Source organism: Zerene cesonia, chromosome 10 (genome assembly GCF_012273895.1).
Source record: "Zerene cesonia ecotype Mississippi chromosome 10, Zerene_cesonia_1.1, whole genome shotgun sequence".
NCBI lineage: Eukaryota > Metazoa > Arthropoda > Insecta > Lepidoptera > Pieridae > Zerene > Zerene cesonia.
In genome coordinates, this window is record NC_052111.1 from 34957 (window position 1) to 53812 (window position 18856).

Genomic DNA, 18856 nt, shown 5'->3' on the forward strand with positions numbered 1-18856 from the left:
ACAGATTCGAAATTCAAATGTAATATTTTTTTATAATTAAGTGTAACAGTATTTATGGCCAGACTAAGTATTTAGAAATTTCACAGCAACGTAAAAAAATGTAAAAATGTCCGCCCTCAAGTTATATGGATTTATCTTGATAACCTTAGAAAGAGAGTCGATTAACGAATTGACTTTTGAAAACAAAAAATGAATATATTTAAAAAATTTAAACCCGCTTTAAAAAAAAGTCTCTTGAAGGGTAAGGGTATCTGATAAATGTAACTTCTGGGATCTCTAATAGATAATTGCAGTAGTTGTGGGGATATGTTTACCTCTTTGTCTCATTATTTGAATTAAGTATTTTGGTTTAGATAGCGCTCTAGGGAAACTATTGTGTTATTGTCATTATATTTTAGTAAATGGAAGCTCTCACTTTTTCTAAGACTAGCCGCACGTACCGGCTTCATTCGCGTTGACCGGACGTAGTAAAAAATATAGCCTTTTACTACGTCCCTGCTCTCAAAAAATTAAGTTCTCTCATAATATGGTATAATAATTTTAAATCCATTGATTAATTTTTGAGGTAAGTCATAACAAAATTACAAACAAAAAAAAAATCCTCTTCATAACACAGGCTTTAAACTGCAGAATTTTAAAAGCTTTCCATTCTTTTTATATTAGCGTCAGATCAATATAATTAAAACTTTGAACGCTTTCAGCAAAGCTATAGGCTTAATTAGATTAAAATTATATTGTATTTATAGTATTTATTGTTTAAGTGATTTTGCTTTCATTGTTCGATTCATTTTCTTCAAATTGAAATATTCAACCTTGATACTTGTGTTTATTTGTTTACAGGTAATTTTGATTATTATGTCACCTAAAAAGCTTTTAGCTGCCGTTTTTGATTAATATATCTGCAATCTGCAAAATAATGTAGGTCACTAGTCTGCTCGATACCTACAAAACTGTGTATAGTATTAAAAAAAATTATTCTTCAAAATTCCTGAATTCCTCTAATTTGTCAGAAAATTCTGAAGATAAGTTCTACAAATGTTGAATGTTGCCTTACCTTAAATCATTTATCACTGCCACAACAATACCAGACGGCAATTGCGAGCAGCGTTCGAGCTGATGGAAGTCTGGAAGATAACTGGGATACTGAAAGTTGGTAAAACCTGCGCGAAGGCTGCGCAATAAAACAGAGTTCTGTGGGCCCACAACCACCTACGGAACACAGCGTAGCTGAAAGGCATGAGGGCTGTGGAGTGCGGGGGTTTATATAACGACGGATCGATAGTGCGGCAGGAGCTTAGGTCATATACAGACTGTAGTCTTTTATTTACATTAGCTCTGTTAGGCCCGCCTTGTTGCACATGCTATATTGACCTATTAGTTGCACTTTGTTTGCTCCCAGCGGTCATCAGTCTTCATTGTTTTTTACTATTCGTTTTGTTTCAGATGTACTTACAGCTATCGAGTGCACCATTCAATTTTTGAATGCAATTTGTTGGGAAAGCGCCACATAACATATATTATGCTAATACAACATTCTTCTTTCTTTCTTTCTTAATTAGATTTGATATCTTGTAATAGATAAACTTTATTTTTTAATATATGGGAATAAATTATTCTGTATGTCGAGTTATAATAATCTTTTTTAAAAAAGATAATCAATCATTGAATTCTTAGGAATTACAATACGAGACAGAGAGAGAGAGAGAGAGATAAATCTATCTATCTCATTTCAATCATTGAATTTATTTTTTACTTTCATTCTCATATAATTAGATTGTCTTATCTTTCACTTTATAACTGGTAACTTCCCTGATTTCTCTTAATTACCGTAGGCTATTTAAATTAACAGTGATATTAATGATGATACATATACGTCATGAATAACAATTTGAGTTTCAAACGTGTAAACGTTCTTGTAAACTTAATTCTTATTCAGTGCTTTATCAAGACGTTGAGAAACCATAATGGATTTAATAAAAGTAGTACGAATATTTTCTCTTTTAATTTGTGCCTGGAGATATGAGTGAAAAAGTTTATCTGAACAAAATATAATTGGGCGAGTTTTGTGAACACAGTTCAAGAGTCTTGTAGGGCTTTTCTTGTGTCGTTTAATTGGAGGCGTCCGTTTGATATGAGAAGAAAATTATCCTTTTCAACCATGATATTTTTATTTATTGTAGTAGGAATCTCTTTTATTAAAGTACATATTATTACTATATTGTAAATGCGAAATGTTCTCACAGATTAGAGTATGTGTGTTGCTCTTTCACGCAAAAACTACTGAACCGATTGCAATGAAATTTGGTACGTAGACAGCTGGACACCTGGAATAATATATAAGCAAATTTTTTTCTCGATATTCCTACGGGATACGGGCTTACGCGGGTGAAACCGTGGGACGCAGCTATATATTCCTAATTCCAGCCAACAGCTTTCAAGAAAAATCAATATTTCACCTTAGTCATTATTTCTGTTTCGTTTTTAAAATCTTCAAAATGTAGCATAAGAATTATTATTACTTTAAATATAATATCAGATAGAAGGCAGAATATTCGTTAGCTTAAAAATAAAGACAATACTATTTTTTCACAAATGATTAACTTAACAAAGTTGCTGAATTAAGCCGATTTCCTGCGTACTTGTTCCTCACTAATTGCTTATTTATTTTAAGCGCTTATTTTATTTTGCTATTACTTTATTTTCCCGACGATTGTACTCAAGGGGTACAATCGTTAAGAAAATTCGATAAACCTCAAGGTCAACCTCATTCCTTACATTTTAACAATACACAAGCTTTTTTATATTTCAACCCTTGTTCGAAATTACTCCTACATAGGATATATTTTAAAATTTAGTCTTGTTTGCAATGCTTATTTCGAGACGTACTGGGTCTAATTATTTTGTTCGATAGTAAATTGCTTTATTTTATACTAGCTTTTGCCTGCGTTAAATTCGGAGCAGTTTTATAGATGTTATTATCTATACTAATATTATAAGTTGAAGAGGTTGTTTGTTTGTTTGTTTCGCACTAATCTCAGGAACTACTGGTCCAATTTTAAAAATTCTTTCAGTGTTAAGCAGACCATTTATTGAGGAAGGCTATAGGCTATATATGTACTACGGGCGAAGCGGGGAGGGCCGCTAGTTACATATAAATCTTCCCTTATTATCTAACTCTATAAGAAAATCCCCATCAAAATCCGTTGCGTAGTTTTAAAGATTTAAGCATACATAAGCACAGAGACTTGACTTGAGAAAGTGACTTTGTTTTCTACTATGAAATGATGAAATTATGTGGACCTAGGGTATGTGGTTAGGTTTTAAATAATAAAATAATCACGATATCCTTGTTTCTTTTTGCTTTGAACAGGTTTTTATGATTAATATTATGACAAAAAATTTATATTATACTAGTGGTCCGCCCCGGCTTCGCTCGCGGTGCATACAGAGCCTGTAGCACTAAGGGACCACCTATATATCTAATGGTGAAAGAATTTTTAGCAACATTCCAATATATTGAAATTAAGCTTTCTGTATGATCACTACATAGAATCAAACAAAATCTCTTTGTCTGTCCCTATGTATGCCATATATGGGGGTTTTTTTAATATATAGAGTGATTCAAGAGGATGGTTAATATGTATAATAACATCTATTAAACTCCTCCCAATTTAACGCGTGCGAAGTCGCGGGCATAAGCTAGTATAATTATCTTAAGTACATATATGGACACTTATTTTCATACTCCTCTAATATTTAATGGAAAATATTACACTTTTACAGAGTGAAAGAATGATATACTAAAAATTTGTTAACGTTTTCTATTTATGAAGCAAATGTAATGTTAGTCCAAATATCGTTTGAAGATAATATAATTCAGTCATTTTGTTAATGAAAATTCCATTAAAATAAATTGTTTTTATTACAGAAAGAAATTGATTCTGAATGACATAGGCGATTGAAGGCGATAAAAACGCTATTGCTTTCGGGTTATATCTATTCGCGCCTCAGGGAACACCAATTGCTATTCTAGATTGAATCTAGGATCATTTTTTAGATAAATTCTCTATATTGGGATCTAGATTTACTAATTAAATCAAAGTAACTTTTGTGATAAAAAAGCTTAAACAATCTATCGCGGTTGTATAGGGTTTTTCAGCTAGGGTAAATTTTGGCGATCTGATATGGCCGTATCGTTTAAGTGACATCTGTCAAAAATATATTTCATAATGTTTTTATATAATTCTAGACCACACAGAGCCTATTCAAGTTGTATTGAGATCTCTCTGTAACTTTTCCAATTAAATTTACTAGTAATTGTGAAAGTTTGCATGAATGTGGTGGTTTGGTGGTTTCATTTTAATTCAGGTAAATTACATCATTTGCTCGTCATACCTATAGATTTTACCTAGTGTACAGCTTTAAACTGAAGCGAAGATTCGATCTTCATTCGGTTTAATATTAACTTTTGTACCATTTTTTTGTATTTAAAAGGTGATCGCTATCAAGTTGTAGGTTATAATAACACTTTTTTATTTGTTTCATTTTCTTTCTCTCCCGTCCCAACCGAGCGATTGTATGATATGATTTTAGTATAGTTATGAGGCTAGAGATTAAAATTGGCTAATTATTACCACGGTTAAACATCTCTTACCCATGCGCTTTCCTTTAACTTCGCAGGCGAAAAGTTAGTGTTAAATAAAAAAACCATTAAAAAAATATTTTAATAATAACTCACAATGCCAGATTGCATTTAAGATCTTAAAGGGTAAAGTTAAATTTACAGTACAGTTATAATAAATTATAATTTAATATTAACATTAATATGTTCTAACATTATCAATGGCATTACAGATCTTTCGTTACCAACAAAAGTATTCAAAACGTATAATTTTACCACGTATCGATAATGGTTTCTTTAAGATTATTTCAAAATAAATCATTATTTCGACATAGGCAAGCCACACATCACTTGTTTGTTAATTATACATTTTTTCTATTAAAAATGGCACTCTTTGACTATACAATATTAAAATAATCACGTAGGCTCTATTTCTATACTACAAAATCGAGATTGTAAGCTAAAGAAATTCTTATCACTACAGTATAAAGTATATATTAAAGGTACAAAAGTAGTGATGATTGTTTGAACTTTTGAATAATTAGGGCAAGAAATATTTCACTCCGTGGTGTCATTTCACTTTTTAATTTTGCAATTAAATTTAAATCCATTCAACGGGTAAGCATACGATAAAAACACGTTAAAATAAACAAAACTATTTTTTTTTAATTTCTCGTATTCAATGACTATTCGTACAGATTATGTCATATTGACCTTTTGTGGAAATTATTTCATTAGTCACCAATACATTGAAATCTACTCGAATTGTTAGTTGGTACGTTCTTTACAAAGGTTCCGCTACACACAATGGCTTGCTTTTTACAATTTAAATAAATAATAGTATAGCTAATCGCGTCTACAGTTCCTCAATCGGTTCATCCGCATCGGCTAGTTTAACAAGACCTATGAAACTCTTCTCGGGCTGCATCAAGGAGTGCCTATCACCACCGGTGTTCCTCACTGCGAGCCTGTCACCAGCTCTGAGGAACAGGGCCGCGGCGGAGAAGCAGGAGTTGGGTTTGTCCGTGGGCTCTGAGGAGTGGGAGGACTGTGCGCATTGAAGGAGGGTGTCACGACCCTCTGTGTACGGGTTGGTTCGGTGGAGTACCCAGGATATGATGTCGTGGCTGTCTAGATAGTAGATCTGGAACAATATTCAAATTAAAATTTACGTGTAGTGCAAAGCTTTAGTAATTAAATCATCAACTGGTTAAATTGATACCCAAAAGAGACGATGAAACAGACGACACTTTATCACACCATAACGTAAAGGGTACGTGTCCTCACCTGTACATATACGAAATAAACACCAGTGTGGTGAACGTGCACGTGGCCGCTGCGCGTGAGCGTGGGGCGCGGGTGCGGGGACGCGATTGTCCACGGCGCGGGGTACCACACGTCGTGCGGCGCGCCGTGCGCCACGCGAACCAGCCCGTTACCTGGGAATTGGGCATTTACTTGTTATATACATATGCAGGAATCGCGCTATTGAAATGTCTACGCTAAACAGTATGTACAAATCCTGAGAACAAGGGGCGTATTGACAAGCCAGGCGAGTTGGATGGGCAAGGATGCTCCCCTTTTCGTTTGGAGGAATAAGAAACTCATTAATTTTATTAAGTTCTTATTCCTCCATCTAAAAATATAACAACTTCAGCGATAAAGTTGGCTATACTTTTCCATCCTTTACTGTAGATCCGTATAATATCAAGTTGAGACACAACATTATTTAAACACTTTTACCTAGTGTAGTACCTCAGATCCAACGTATTTTTCAATTTTAATCTTATTAATGTTAAACGCGGTCTGGTAGCAGGTGTCAGCTCACAGCTCGCATCATAACATACATATAATATTCGATGATGTAGCTACGATATTATGTTACAGTAAATTATAGCGCGTGATATTGAATTCATATTAGGTACATTGGCTGCAGGTCCTTAGATACTACGTTGTATACGTAGTAATCATACTCACTATGTCTTTATGTGTATATGTTTTTAATATACTAGATGACGCTGGGTTGTTTGGTCTTCGACGCTGTAGATGTTTTCTTGAGCAATTAATTTTAAACATAGCTAACTGGATTTTTTTTAATACACTATATAATCTCTGTTATAACATCACAATTTTTACCGTTAAGTTAAAAATCAGACACGAGCCAATAAAAATTTAATGTGATGCCATTTAAAAGTAATGCTACTGATGGTATACATTTTATACATCAGTTTTACAAAACATTATTTTCATTATGATACACCTATATACATACCTTTGAAGTGTTCATGTATCTCCGTACTAAGATGCGAAGTGTTTCCATGGAAATGTGCCGCTATGAAAGGTCGCCTTTGACCGTCTTCCTGTTAACATTTTCAGATTTCACATGCTAAATATTTTTATTTCCTCACAAAGTAGCTGTCACATAAAACGAGTAGTTCTTATCGTTATATCACGTTACTTTCTATATTTACTACATTGTACAATTAGTAATACTATTTCCCAATTTTTCAATGAACATAAAATTAAGAAAATAAAAATCGTTATCTTTCTATTCTCAACTCAAACGATATTTTGTAATAATTAAATAGTTGATTAAATAGTTCTAAAACCGTACTAATGATATTTATTTCAAATGTATTCATAATTTAATTAGCAACATGCTCTTTTACATCTTTATATAATGAGGTTAGTCCAGTCCATTGACTGTACTACATATTTCACGACTTTATGTCTTCACACAGCAGTTGTCCTACAAATTGTCTATAAATCTGAGTTACCCAGCGGGTAGTCTCTAAATCGTAATAAAGCATGTGAGTCTTCACTTATGCGGTGTAGGACGTAGGTATACTACATATACATATACATAAATATTTTCGTGAATATGAAATATTTAAACGTAAATATTTGTATGTACATATTAAATCGCCAAATATGTTCATACTTAAACCTATACTGCCTTGATTAAACTCAATATCAGTTCCATATTTGTAGGTCCTCAAAGTACAAATCTAATGTATTCGATGATGGACGCAGACGTGTTTGCGAGTAAAGTTACTTTTGGCGCATTAAAGGAAAATATCTAAGGGCTTTTTAAAATCGAATAACACATTTTATTTGCGGTTTACGTTCACCTACGTCTATGTATTCAACAGGCAGGTAGTAATGAGACAACCTTTTTTGAATGGTGCCCGACACTTATTTCACAAGCGGATATTTTCTATTAGAATTTACATTTATTTTCTATTGATGTGATACTTGATTAAACAAATTTTCACCACGTCATCATTAACATACTCCATTACAATATAAATGACCCAGCATTTTTTTTTACATTAAGTAATTTATTTTGCAATTTTACACCTTTTTTATGGACTGTTTTCGTCATCGAATACATCATTGGATTTGTACCAACGTTGTTAAATCAATAATTCCGAAAAGCTTTATAGCCTATTTATAACAGAAATATTATGACAAAAAAATTTTTTTTCTTACCTCTCCAGCGCTGTCTCTTATAGTTCTAGATACGGTGTGTAAGGATGGAGTTATAGCATCTGTCTGTGGGTTGAACTTCTTTGTTTTACGCCTGAAAAAAATAAAATTTTGTTTAAGATAAAATTGCGCGAGTCTATAAAAAAACCCGACATAAAACCAAGTGAATGTCGGAAAATTACTGGATATTATTCCTTTCGCGTCTTTCCACGAATATCATTTATAAAATTTTCCATCAAAGTATGATAACTTGATAAGATATGTTTTTGTTATTGTAAGACATGTTTCCAAATTTATAAAGAAGATTAATTATTAATAAAAGTTATCATTCGACGCTTTCATAAGCATAAGCTAAATAAAACATATAAACAGTTTGAACTTTGAAAACAATGAACCAAACGCAGTAGGCTCAACGTGTTTTATTATACATACCAAATAAGATACAATGCTAGTGTTCTGGGAGACGATAACTTATTCCTTAAAAATGAAGAGATTTTGCGATTTACTTAGAATAAAATTCAATACCAAATAAACGTCCACGTGCCGTGATAACGTTTTTCTATTTCGTTGATTTGTGAAGAGACAATGTGACATTTCTTTTTACTTTATATACCCAGGACGTATATATCGTCAGCTAGTTATTTTAGCAAAAACCATCTTCATTCTTAAAGACCTATCCAATTACACTATTTAATACCACATTAGCTATTTGTTTCTCATACTTCGATTATATGTATACATATAAACAGCTATATTATTTTTTTTATAAAATATAGGCTACCTATAAACTGTACCTAATATTGGCCCATCACCATATAAAATTTCGTCGAAGTCTGCCTTTGGTTTGCACGTGATTGACACAGATGTAAAAAGATCAATAGATAAACAGGCCAACAGAAAATTTGTACTAATGTTACCGTTTTTTGGTTCTATAGAACATTCATATTGCATCGCATATACAGAAATAATCTGTTTACTGTTTTAATATATGTATTTATTATATAATACTTCCGTCAAATTAAGGAGAGATCTCAAGCGACATCATTTTCTTCAATAAAGATAGAACTATAAATAAGGAGAATATATTATATATATAGATAGATATATTATATATAGATACACTAGAACATTTTCTCGTGAATTTCTATGTATTGTTAACGATAATAACGGTGGAATGTCGAAACTATCATCCCAGGGTTGGATAGCTTATTACACGTGACCTTTAAATAATAACCTACAGCAAGATAGTTACACGACTCTTCTTCTTTTGTTTTTTTCCGAGATAGTTAATTAGTTATTATTATACATACAATAAATAAATATAACGTAAAAGGTAGTATTATATAAATAATACGTAATCTCTTTGTGAATAGATACTTACCAAGTGTTGTAAGTTTGAAGTGATATATGTATTAATAAAATTGATTTACTGGAAAGCTATGTTGAGGAACATTTAAAAATATGATTACAATGAAACAATGTTACGAATAGTGTACTAAAATTTATGTCACCTAAGCCAGAATTGAAGCCAAAGTAACCAATAAACTATCTTACTACAAATACCGAGTATTCAGAATTATTAAAACGTGAAACATTTTGCACGCTCAGAAGCAGCTGTGTAAGATTCTTCGAAGATATTTAACGCATCAGCTTGTCGTAACTCGTAAACTGATATTGGGTGAACATTCTCCCACGTGTCCATGAATGGCGTATTGGGAATGCTGATATTAAATTCAACGGAATAATTTTCGATAATTCCAAGTCATTTATTAACTGATTGTAAGTTGATATATGAGTTTAATATTGCTGTATGACTGCGATTACAAATGCATGCTGCGCATCGTTTGTTTGCGATTGCTTTTGTGTTCGAATGATAGGAAATGTTAGAAGAAATTTGATTTGATTTCATTTCAATTGAGGAAACATTAGCGCGAATTTGGTAATTGAGAAATTATAGCTTTATTTGTGTATAAAAAAGACTTTAAAATAATTACAGTAATTTTAAATTCTATGCGTATATTTTAACAACCTAAGTTCAAATTACTTTGGAAAGCGATCAGTGGCGTAGCTATCATAGGGCCAGGTGGTGCAGTGCACCAGGGCCCCGGAGCTCAGGGGGCCCTCTAACCTCAGCTTTGAAAGAGGGGAGGAAGACGGAAAGAGCGGAAGAGGGCCCGTTTCTTTCCCTATGCACCAGGGCCCTTGTCCCCATAGCTACGCCACTGAAAGCGATATCATGATATGGGAAACTTAAAGTATCAAAACTATTTACTGCATAGTACATGTACGTCAGTATTTCGATTCCCACCTTACTGATACCGCATTTGTATACAAAAATTAGTACAATGTACAAATGTTAGCATTATATATGAAAAATACATTCACAAATACATTCGTGGCTATTCGTACGAATGAGTGACCGATATAAAACATTCTTGATGTAATATATCTATCTATTAAGAATATGTCTTAACTAATTCTTAATCATTCATCATTTTTACCCATTTAATTACAAATAATAAATTTAGGACTGATTACATAATGAAAGTTAAAATTCAATAGGTTTTTTTATGTAGGTATTTGACAAACACTACACTGATTACATTTTGACAATAAATCCTTGTCCTATCATTGCTTAATGTTTACGAACGATACAATAACTGTAAAATTGTGTTTATCCAAACATTGAACGGAGAATACCATATTATTCTAATTGTATTTAAAAATATTTCTACCTGTTGCTGCTAAGCATTCACAAAATTGGTATAAATAAAAAGATGGTGCCGATCTTTCCATTCATTATTGCGCGTTACAGGGTGAATTTATATTAGGTTTTTTTTTCGCTCTCCTCATTTTAAGATATTCTTATTCTATTGACATTACTTTGCTTCGAATTTCCTAGAATCACATTCACTATTTAACCAATATGTTTAGTTATTACTGTAATGGATTTATTTAATTATTTTTATTATATGTTTACGGAAAATTACTATTGTGAGAAAGAGTACATTTATTTATTATGCGAAATAAACATTATATATACCAATGTATACGCCTGGCTACGTCTATGCATGGGCATGGGTGTGGATAAATTAATGTGTAAAATTTTGAGTATGATTAATGTCATTACTTTTTTTTTTTTTAATTAAGCCAACACTATTTCACTGATTTTTCAAGCACTTCCAAAAGTCGATAAAAATTTGAATTTACGTGAAAATAATCTTAAATGTATTAAGAAAAACATAGGTATGTGGTATTGTGGTACATACGAACAGGAGATGAAACCTGTGCAAAGCGGTTATGTTTCCATGTAACTTGACCGCGATGGGTTTCAAATATCCTCGCCGGCAACAGGCTTAGCGTGTTTGTTTAGGTACATTCCTTCACTTTATATAAGCATCATATAACGAATATTTATAAATAGATGGAGATCGTCCACGGCTTAAGCTCTCATTACAAGTAGTTTAATAGCTGGAAAATTCTGACAACAATGTGCTTAATTGAGGATGAATTTGTAATAATATAAATTCTATCACTTGAAATATAATTTACGGATGATATGATTTGTTGGCAATATTTATTACTAGGATTTCAATTCTTTGTGAACTCTATATTGTGCAAACTAAAATCCTAAATTTAAACATGAAATAGAGGTTTATCACCGTCACATGTAGTGAAAAGTTAATTTCCAAAGAACTGACCTTTCTTCTAATTTAGCAAATGCCTTAGGCGCATTGACCGGCGTTATGGCATCAGCTGCGGAGTCAGGCATGACTCGTCGCTTGACGCGTCCATTTTGCTTCTCAGCTTCTGTGTCGGGCGCCTTGCTCGTCCCTTCGACTGGTTTGTGACGAGTGAACGTTGGTAAAGTTGGCAGAGCTAATGATAGTACAATAGAAATGTTAATTGTACAATTAATCATTCGATTAAGTCATTGATTAATTATACATTATATAGTCCTTATCATTTATTTAGTCCAACAAACTACTACAATTTTGTTTGTTTTATATTCTACAGTTCATATTCGTAATTTTCGTATGTAAATTCGTTATTACAATGTTAAAAGTTAATGATATTGTGCAAATATATAATGCTTTAAGAATTACTGGAAATGTTGATACTTTCGAATCTATGATGAAAATCATATATAAGGAGGTTAAGGTACTGGCGGACAAAAAGGTTTATTAAATTTTCCCTTTTTGTCCTTACGTACGGTACGTTTTATATTCAAAATCCGTTATTTAAAGCTTCCGAACAATATTGTTTTTTTTTGCACAAATTAAGTTGATTCAAATTACATAATAAGAAGAAACCTAAACCAAATGCTCACCAATATCCTGTATTTCTGGGTTCTCATTGAGCAGCCGTTTGATCTCGTTGAGGTTGCCGCCGACGTCCACACCGACTACACCTTCCATGAAGTCGTCGGGAGTCAGCCGCACCATGTTGGTCGTTCCAATCTGTTTGAAATATATTCAAGTGTTCTTTAACCAAGAAATTCAAGAATAAACGGAGCAGTCACTGGGTGGCTTCCATACATGATATTTCTAAAAAATAAAATACTTCACATATTGCTGAATATCTCCATAATTGATAGATTGCAACACATATTGATATAATTTGACATCGCTTCTTCGGCATCACTATTATGAAAAATGAATGTAAAGTTGATGTGATTTTAAAAGACAATCAATAAAGCAATTACACAATTCCTTCACTGTAGAAACCGCTTTCTGAACCGGTGGTAAATAGTAAATAATCCAATTTGAAGATTCAGAAACGTTTCTGCAGGAAGTCTAGTTAAATGAATTAGTTAATGAGTTGGAGTTTGACATTTTCAATATTCGTTTTTATGTTTAACATAAATTGTACAAATTTATTAATGCCCACAATGCTCACATTATATTAAAATCTCCCATTTTACGTCCTAAATGGCCTAATGACAACGAAAATGTTTTAGCTACATAAATTATACACGTATGTCAGCACTCGCCGGCACACGCAGATTATAATAAAGGCCGCTGAGCGCCTGTCGACTGTAATTAACTAGATCTCAAGCATTTTAAACTTTATATTAATAATGTCGGCTAAGCCCCTGATGAGAGCAAGTACCCAATAAAATGAGCGCATCCTGAGCATTACGAGCGATGATGTAGGTTAGCAGGGTGAACGCTATAAATTTCGACGAGTGAAATGTGATTTTTTGTTTTTATACATCACTAAATTTCTTGTTAAATTTCCTTTGTGATTTGGGAATTGTTACGTTTATGAATCATAAGCCTAATCCGAAGTAAATGTAATTTTCTGTTTTCAACCAATTCGCGGTATTGAAACTTTTCTCAGTATAAATACAAAAGATTATTTGTATATAAATATTAAATACCGAACCGATTACTCGGAACTTTGAACTCGCAGAATAAAGTTATTCCTTTGATTTATTTAACGTAAACAACAATATTGCCTATCTTTTCATCGGTATTCGACGGAAACTTTACTAGGAATTCTTTGAATCTTCTGTATATTTAGATAAACGTCATACAACTACCTTTTCTCTCCTATCATAGTCAGGATACCAATCTCCGCTCTCCGCATCATCGTCTCCCTCGAACATGTCTTCATCATCACCCTCCAAAACCGTCAGACCGTGCAGCTTTTCCAAGGAGTCGTAGCTTTGTTTGTCTTGTTTCGTTTCTTTGTCATCTTCTACCAGATTTACGTCTTGATCTTCGTCAGCGTACAACTGTGACAAAAATTCTCGATTAGTTAATTATGTTATAATTATTTAAATACGAAGTTTAAAATCTTTTAAATGGTGGTAGTACATATGTGAAACTCTTGTTAAAATTATTTGCTATAATTATCTCAGCTTTTCTTTTCTATTACTATTACAAAAGAAAAAAGTAAAAAAAAACTTTTTTATACTTAAAAATATTAAGTACACTAACTCCTAACCATAATACTGTTCTATTTTGTCTTTTATTGTCTATTCCAATAAAGCGAAAAACGTAGATTCGAATCCCACCTCACTGTCAAATTTATCTCAACTGTGTCGCAATTTTTTATATGTGTGTGATCTTATAATATTCTTTTCAGAAGATAAATACGCTTTCACCCCTTGGCATATCAAGGTCGGCAGATATTTCGTGGTGTAATATTATAGGATCGTTAGTCCTACGATTTCACAACGCTATGTGTAATCAATCTTGTCTGTGTTCAGTCAGGAGCCGCAGATTGTTAGCCAGACTTGTTACATAAAAGACTTTAAAACGTGTTTGCGTAAAACTAAGGAATAAAGACGCAAAATCAAAATAAACTCGTGCCGTAGTAATATGTAGGACATTGATTACGAAAATATCTCATTGTATAAATCTGAGCGAAACAATCCTCCCTTTAACAATACCTGACCTGTGTATTGAATTACTTAGCCTTTTCCAATATAATACACATAGCATAATGAACTTGTCAAACGCTAATGTGCAGACAATATACTCAAACCGAGAGACTGAAAGCATATAACAACGGGTTTTACGCGCAATAATAACTTTAATACACAAAGAAACGATCGGAAAAGAGATTCATGTATAATATCTACTAGATCAGGCATTGCTCTGTACTAAAAATTAGGTTAATAACAGTTGAGCATTTATTAACAAACCTCAAAATTACAAAATTTAACTCATATGTTTATAATAGATAGTGAGGACGAAATAAATATTGAAAGATAGTGTATATCTTTCAATACTTATTTCGTCCTCAAAGCTTGAAATGATGACACGATAGAAAAAAAATAGATCGAACGTTAAAAAAGGACACCGCCTCATAGCTGGGACTGCATGTTTGCAAGTTTTTAAATTTATGATGTGTATTTGGTTTTATTTATAAATGTTTTCATTATGAGGAACATTGTTAGTAGATAAATATTATTACCAAAAATCTTTTATACCTACCTACTCATAATTGAGATTAAAAAAATTTACAGCACATTGCGATCCCCCACAAATATTCTAGAGGATTCGCCCATCATTCGCCCAGCATTCATGAATGAAAAGAACATAAATATGGTATGATGGTACTTCATACGAGAGGTTCGTATGAAGTAATTTAATATGTAAGTACATGAGTTGTTTTGGGATGGCATGTAAAATGTAATCTAATAACGTTATTCCTTTTACATCTTAAATCAAGGCGAAGGGTCAGTTCGGTATATTTTATCTCTGCTCTCAATTTATTCTGTATTATTTATGAAGTAAGGCAACCCCAATTTTAAGAACTAGTTTGACCTACAATCTGGTGTTTGTTTGTATCAAATTCACTTTCTCTTTATTTACAGCATAACATGCTAATACTAAATTTTGAAACGATTTATTGGAAATTTAAGTGAGTATTTTCAAAATAGGTCACGTTGAATGTATCGGATTACCACAGTCTCGCAAGACGGTGTTAAAGAATGATATATTATTTATGTTATACAAATTCTTATTACGACAGAGGCGCCAATGCTCATGTGGCACATACATTCTGTTTCTAATCATTGGAAGCCGTGTTTGCATGCATGCAAGTTGAGGCATATTACGAGGTAGCGATTACTCTCAGGCGAATAGTACCTTTTCTTTTATGTTCCTGTGACGTAGGTTATTAGATTTAAAAATGTCAAAGATTGTAAGCAGACATATTGTGACAAACGACAAATATATGGGCAATATTCATTGGTAACAATCAGTCAATTAGACTTGGTGTTTATTACGCGTTCAACTATTTAAAAAGGTTATATTAATATATTTTTACGTTTCGTTTTATTGTATAGTATTATATTATCTGTGGTTTTAATAACTTTTATTATGATGCTAAAAAGGTGATAGTTAAAGTGTTAAAATTTAATTGCGTGGAAAATGAACAATTCAAATTACTTCCTAAACCAACATGTTTCGCTTTCATTTGCCGAATAATTACATATTTATTTCTCGCAGGAACGAAAATGAGTGACGCTGCAACAAAAATAAAAATAATCTTTGACCTGACAGCTATCACATTTTGTTATTTAAATTTCTTCGAGTATTTCATGTCAAGAAACCAGAGTGTTCCAGATATAGGTACAACATTATATTCTGATTGACATTTTGTTAAAAGCATTTAAAGTATGCTGGGACGGGGATATTTAGGATTTAAATGAATATTTTGCATATTTTCATTGATTCGAGAATGGTTTACGTTTACAATTCGAACGCGAACAAAGGCCACGGCCAAAGCTAGCATTGTCTTAGTACGAAAATACATATAACATAAAATTATTAGATAAGAATACAATTATTATTTTATTTGAAACCGTGCTGAAATTTAATTATTCATCCGGTTCATTAGACCCTTTCACATGTAAGGAAACGCGTGATGTCTTATTGCATGTTTATTATCACTGTTACCTTCAGTAATAAATACCAACATAATTTCATCACAATCCGCAGAAAACACCTGTTTTCTGCAGCATAAACCAAAGCGAGATATTCGAAAATACGTGAAAGTTTTGCAAAAACAATGCACAAAATATCCTGTCCATAAATAAATCCTCATATAGCAAACAAATAATACAAAACAGGAACAGAAGTACACATCATTTTCTGACATTCACTCGACACACATTCAGTTTGACGTCAGCGATTGAATTGTTTTGATGTTCATTGACGAGTTATTTTTGAGATTGATTTTGATAACATTCTAAATGCAAACTTAAAAGCCAATGTATCTCGGCCATGTGGAGGTGAAAACCGTTTACGGACAGTTTTAATATTGTTGATTGAAACGTTCAAATTTAACTCGTGTTTATATTTAGATGTTGGCACTTCACATCGAATAAACTAGTTTGATTTGTTTATCAAGAGCTTTATTACGCTTTAAATGCAGGATGGAAAAATTAATAGCGCAGCAATCACTTTTTGTAGATTTATTTCTCTCCAAAATATCTTGATATTGTGAAAATCTCTTAATAAATTTTTTATTGATTACATTCTGCTTTATTAGGTGCAAAGGAACCAACTGTAGGTACCAATTAGAAAAAAAAACATTCAATCTTAAGAGATATTTATATTTTATTCATTTGTTAATACAATTGAACAAATTACTTTACGTCCTAATTTTTCTTGTTGCTTTTTTCACAACAAAAAACACTAAAAATGATTTGTAGTAGAACATGATATGAGCAAGTATAATTAAAAAAAATACATATTTACTGATATATAAGTAACAATTTCGTTGAAAGCGAATCAACGGAGAAATGCGCAGTTTGTTTATTCCATTTATCGTTTATATCTCGTTTTTAGGACAATTTGAAATAAACATTCAGAGTGATCCAACTCACGTCCTCTTTACAAACATTATTCCTGAATTCCTCCATGCAAATGAAATGCGCTGCTAGGTTATTAGTAAATAGGCCACTCTAAAATAGAACACGTAATGGTTTAGTCACACAGACTGCAAATAAACGTTGCTATAAACTTACTTATTATCCTTGCTATCCAGTTTCAAAGCAAGCTTGTTGGAAATATTGGGAAATAATTCCAGAAGTACATTAAATCAGTAAAGTAAGAATTAACAAAAAAGTACTACAGTTAATCACGATAATTTAACCTGCATTTGATACATTCGACTAAAACTCTAACAAAATACATACGATATTGGCGGATTTTCCTCGGTAATGCTGTAGTTAGCGTAACATGAATATGATTTACTATTTAAACACGGATAACATAATATTATATATACTAATACTATAAATATGTTATATATCTAGTAACACACAATATTATAATAAGCAATAAGTACCTACATTTTACCCTATGCTTCAAACATAATCATGATCACGAACTTTTCGAAAAGTCTTACTAAACAGCTTCATTGCTTCATCCTAGATTTTAGTTGCCATATGATAAATTTACTGGATTGGTCTAATATATTGGGCTTAAAATTCATCTGTAAGGTGCAACCCTAAGTAAATGTCATTTGTACATCGCTTGACCCACACTAGCCCAGAGGCGTTAGGGCGGCGTGCAATCAACTCAATTGTGACTGCAGCGCTGGAATTGCTGAAAATTGAGCGCTAATTGCACTTGCTGTTTTGACGTCTCTTCAAATTGGAGAATCGAAATTGATGTCCATTTTGCAATTGGGTAACGTTTTCGAATGCCGTTTTAAATTGGAGTGCTCAATTTCAATTCATTATTCGTCTGTGTTATTATATCCGTTTTAATTACAATTAGATAAATAAATTCAGGTCTTTCAAAAGCTTTTATAAATTGGCCCATGTTTTATATATTTTATATTTGAAATGCTCTTCGCATGAACTCTTTACATTAAGGTCTATAGATAAAATAAATTAATTTGTTTCATGCATTTAGCTAAAACAAAAATGTTCATAATAACCTATGTTTAGCTGTCTAGTTTAAGTTATTCTTTTCACAGCAACGTTTGTATTATCTTTCACGCTCCATTAATCCTAGTAAACATTTAATTCACTTAGGGACTCAAATAAAAGGAGAACACAATTTATGACTTATATTTATATCTCATAACTTAGGATAAGTTACATCTGTATTATTAAAACGTTTTTGGTATACTTTCTATCGAAACACGTATTTATAAATCTTTTATTCTACTTCTATCTACTCATGAATGATGAAATCGTGTAAGGGTAAATAGACTTTAATTTATACTTTTACGTAGAAACACAATCGGTTCAGTTGTTTAGGTGTGAAGAAG

The 18856-nt window shown here is 32.2% G+C and overlaps 2 protein-coding genes across 2 annotated transcripts in view; both read right to left on the reverse strand.

Moving 5' to 3' along the window:
• The window catches only part of LOC119829767, a 7613-nt gene extending 6416 nt beyond the window's left edge, over window positions 1–1197 (reverse strand). The window contains exon 1 of the mRNA XM_038352470.1: window positions 1055–1197. The gene's annotated coding sequence lies outside the window, so the exon portion shown is untranslated. The remainder of the gene's footprint in view (window positions 1–1054) is intronic.
• Window positions 1198–4711: 3514 nt separating this feature from the next.
• The window catches only part of LOC119829570 (protein eiger), a 31166-nt gene continuing 17021 nt past the window's right edge, over window positions 4712–18856 (reverse strand). The window contains exons 2-8 of the mRNA XM_038352141.1: window positions 13656–13850; window positions 12441–12570; window positions 11812–11989; window positions 8114–8204; window positions 6894–6981; window positions 5909–6060; window positions 4712–5765 (exon numbers count right to left, since the gene is read on the reverse strand). Coding sequence (XP_038208069.1) covers window positions 5478–5765; window positions 5909–6060; window positions 6894–6981; window positions 8114–8204; window positions 11812–11989; window positions 12441–12570; window positions 13656–13850 — 1122 coding nt within the window. The 3' untranslated portion in view covers window positions 4712–5477. The remainder of the gene's footprint in view (window positions 5766–5908; window positions 6061–6893; window positions 6982–8113; window positions 8205–11811; window positions 11990–12440; window positions 12571–13655; window positions 13851–18856) is intronic.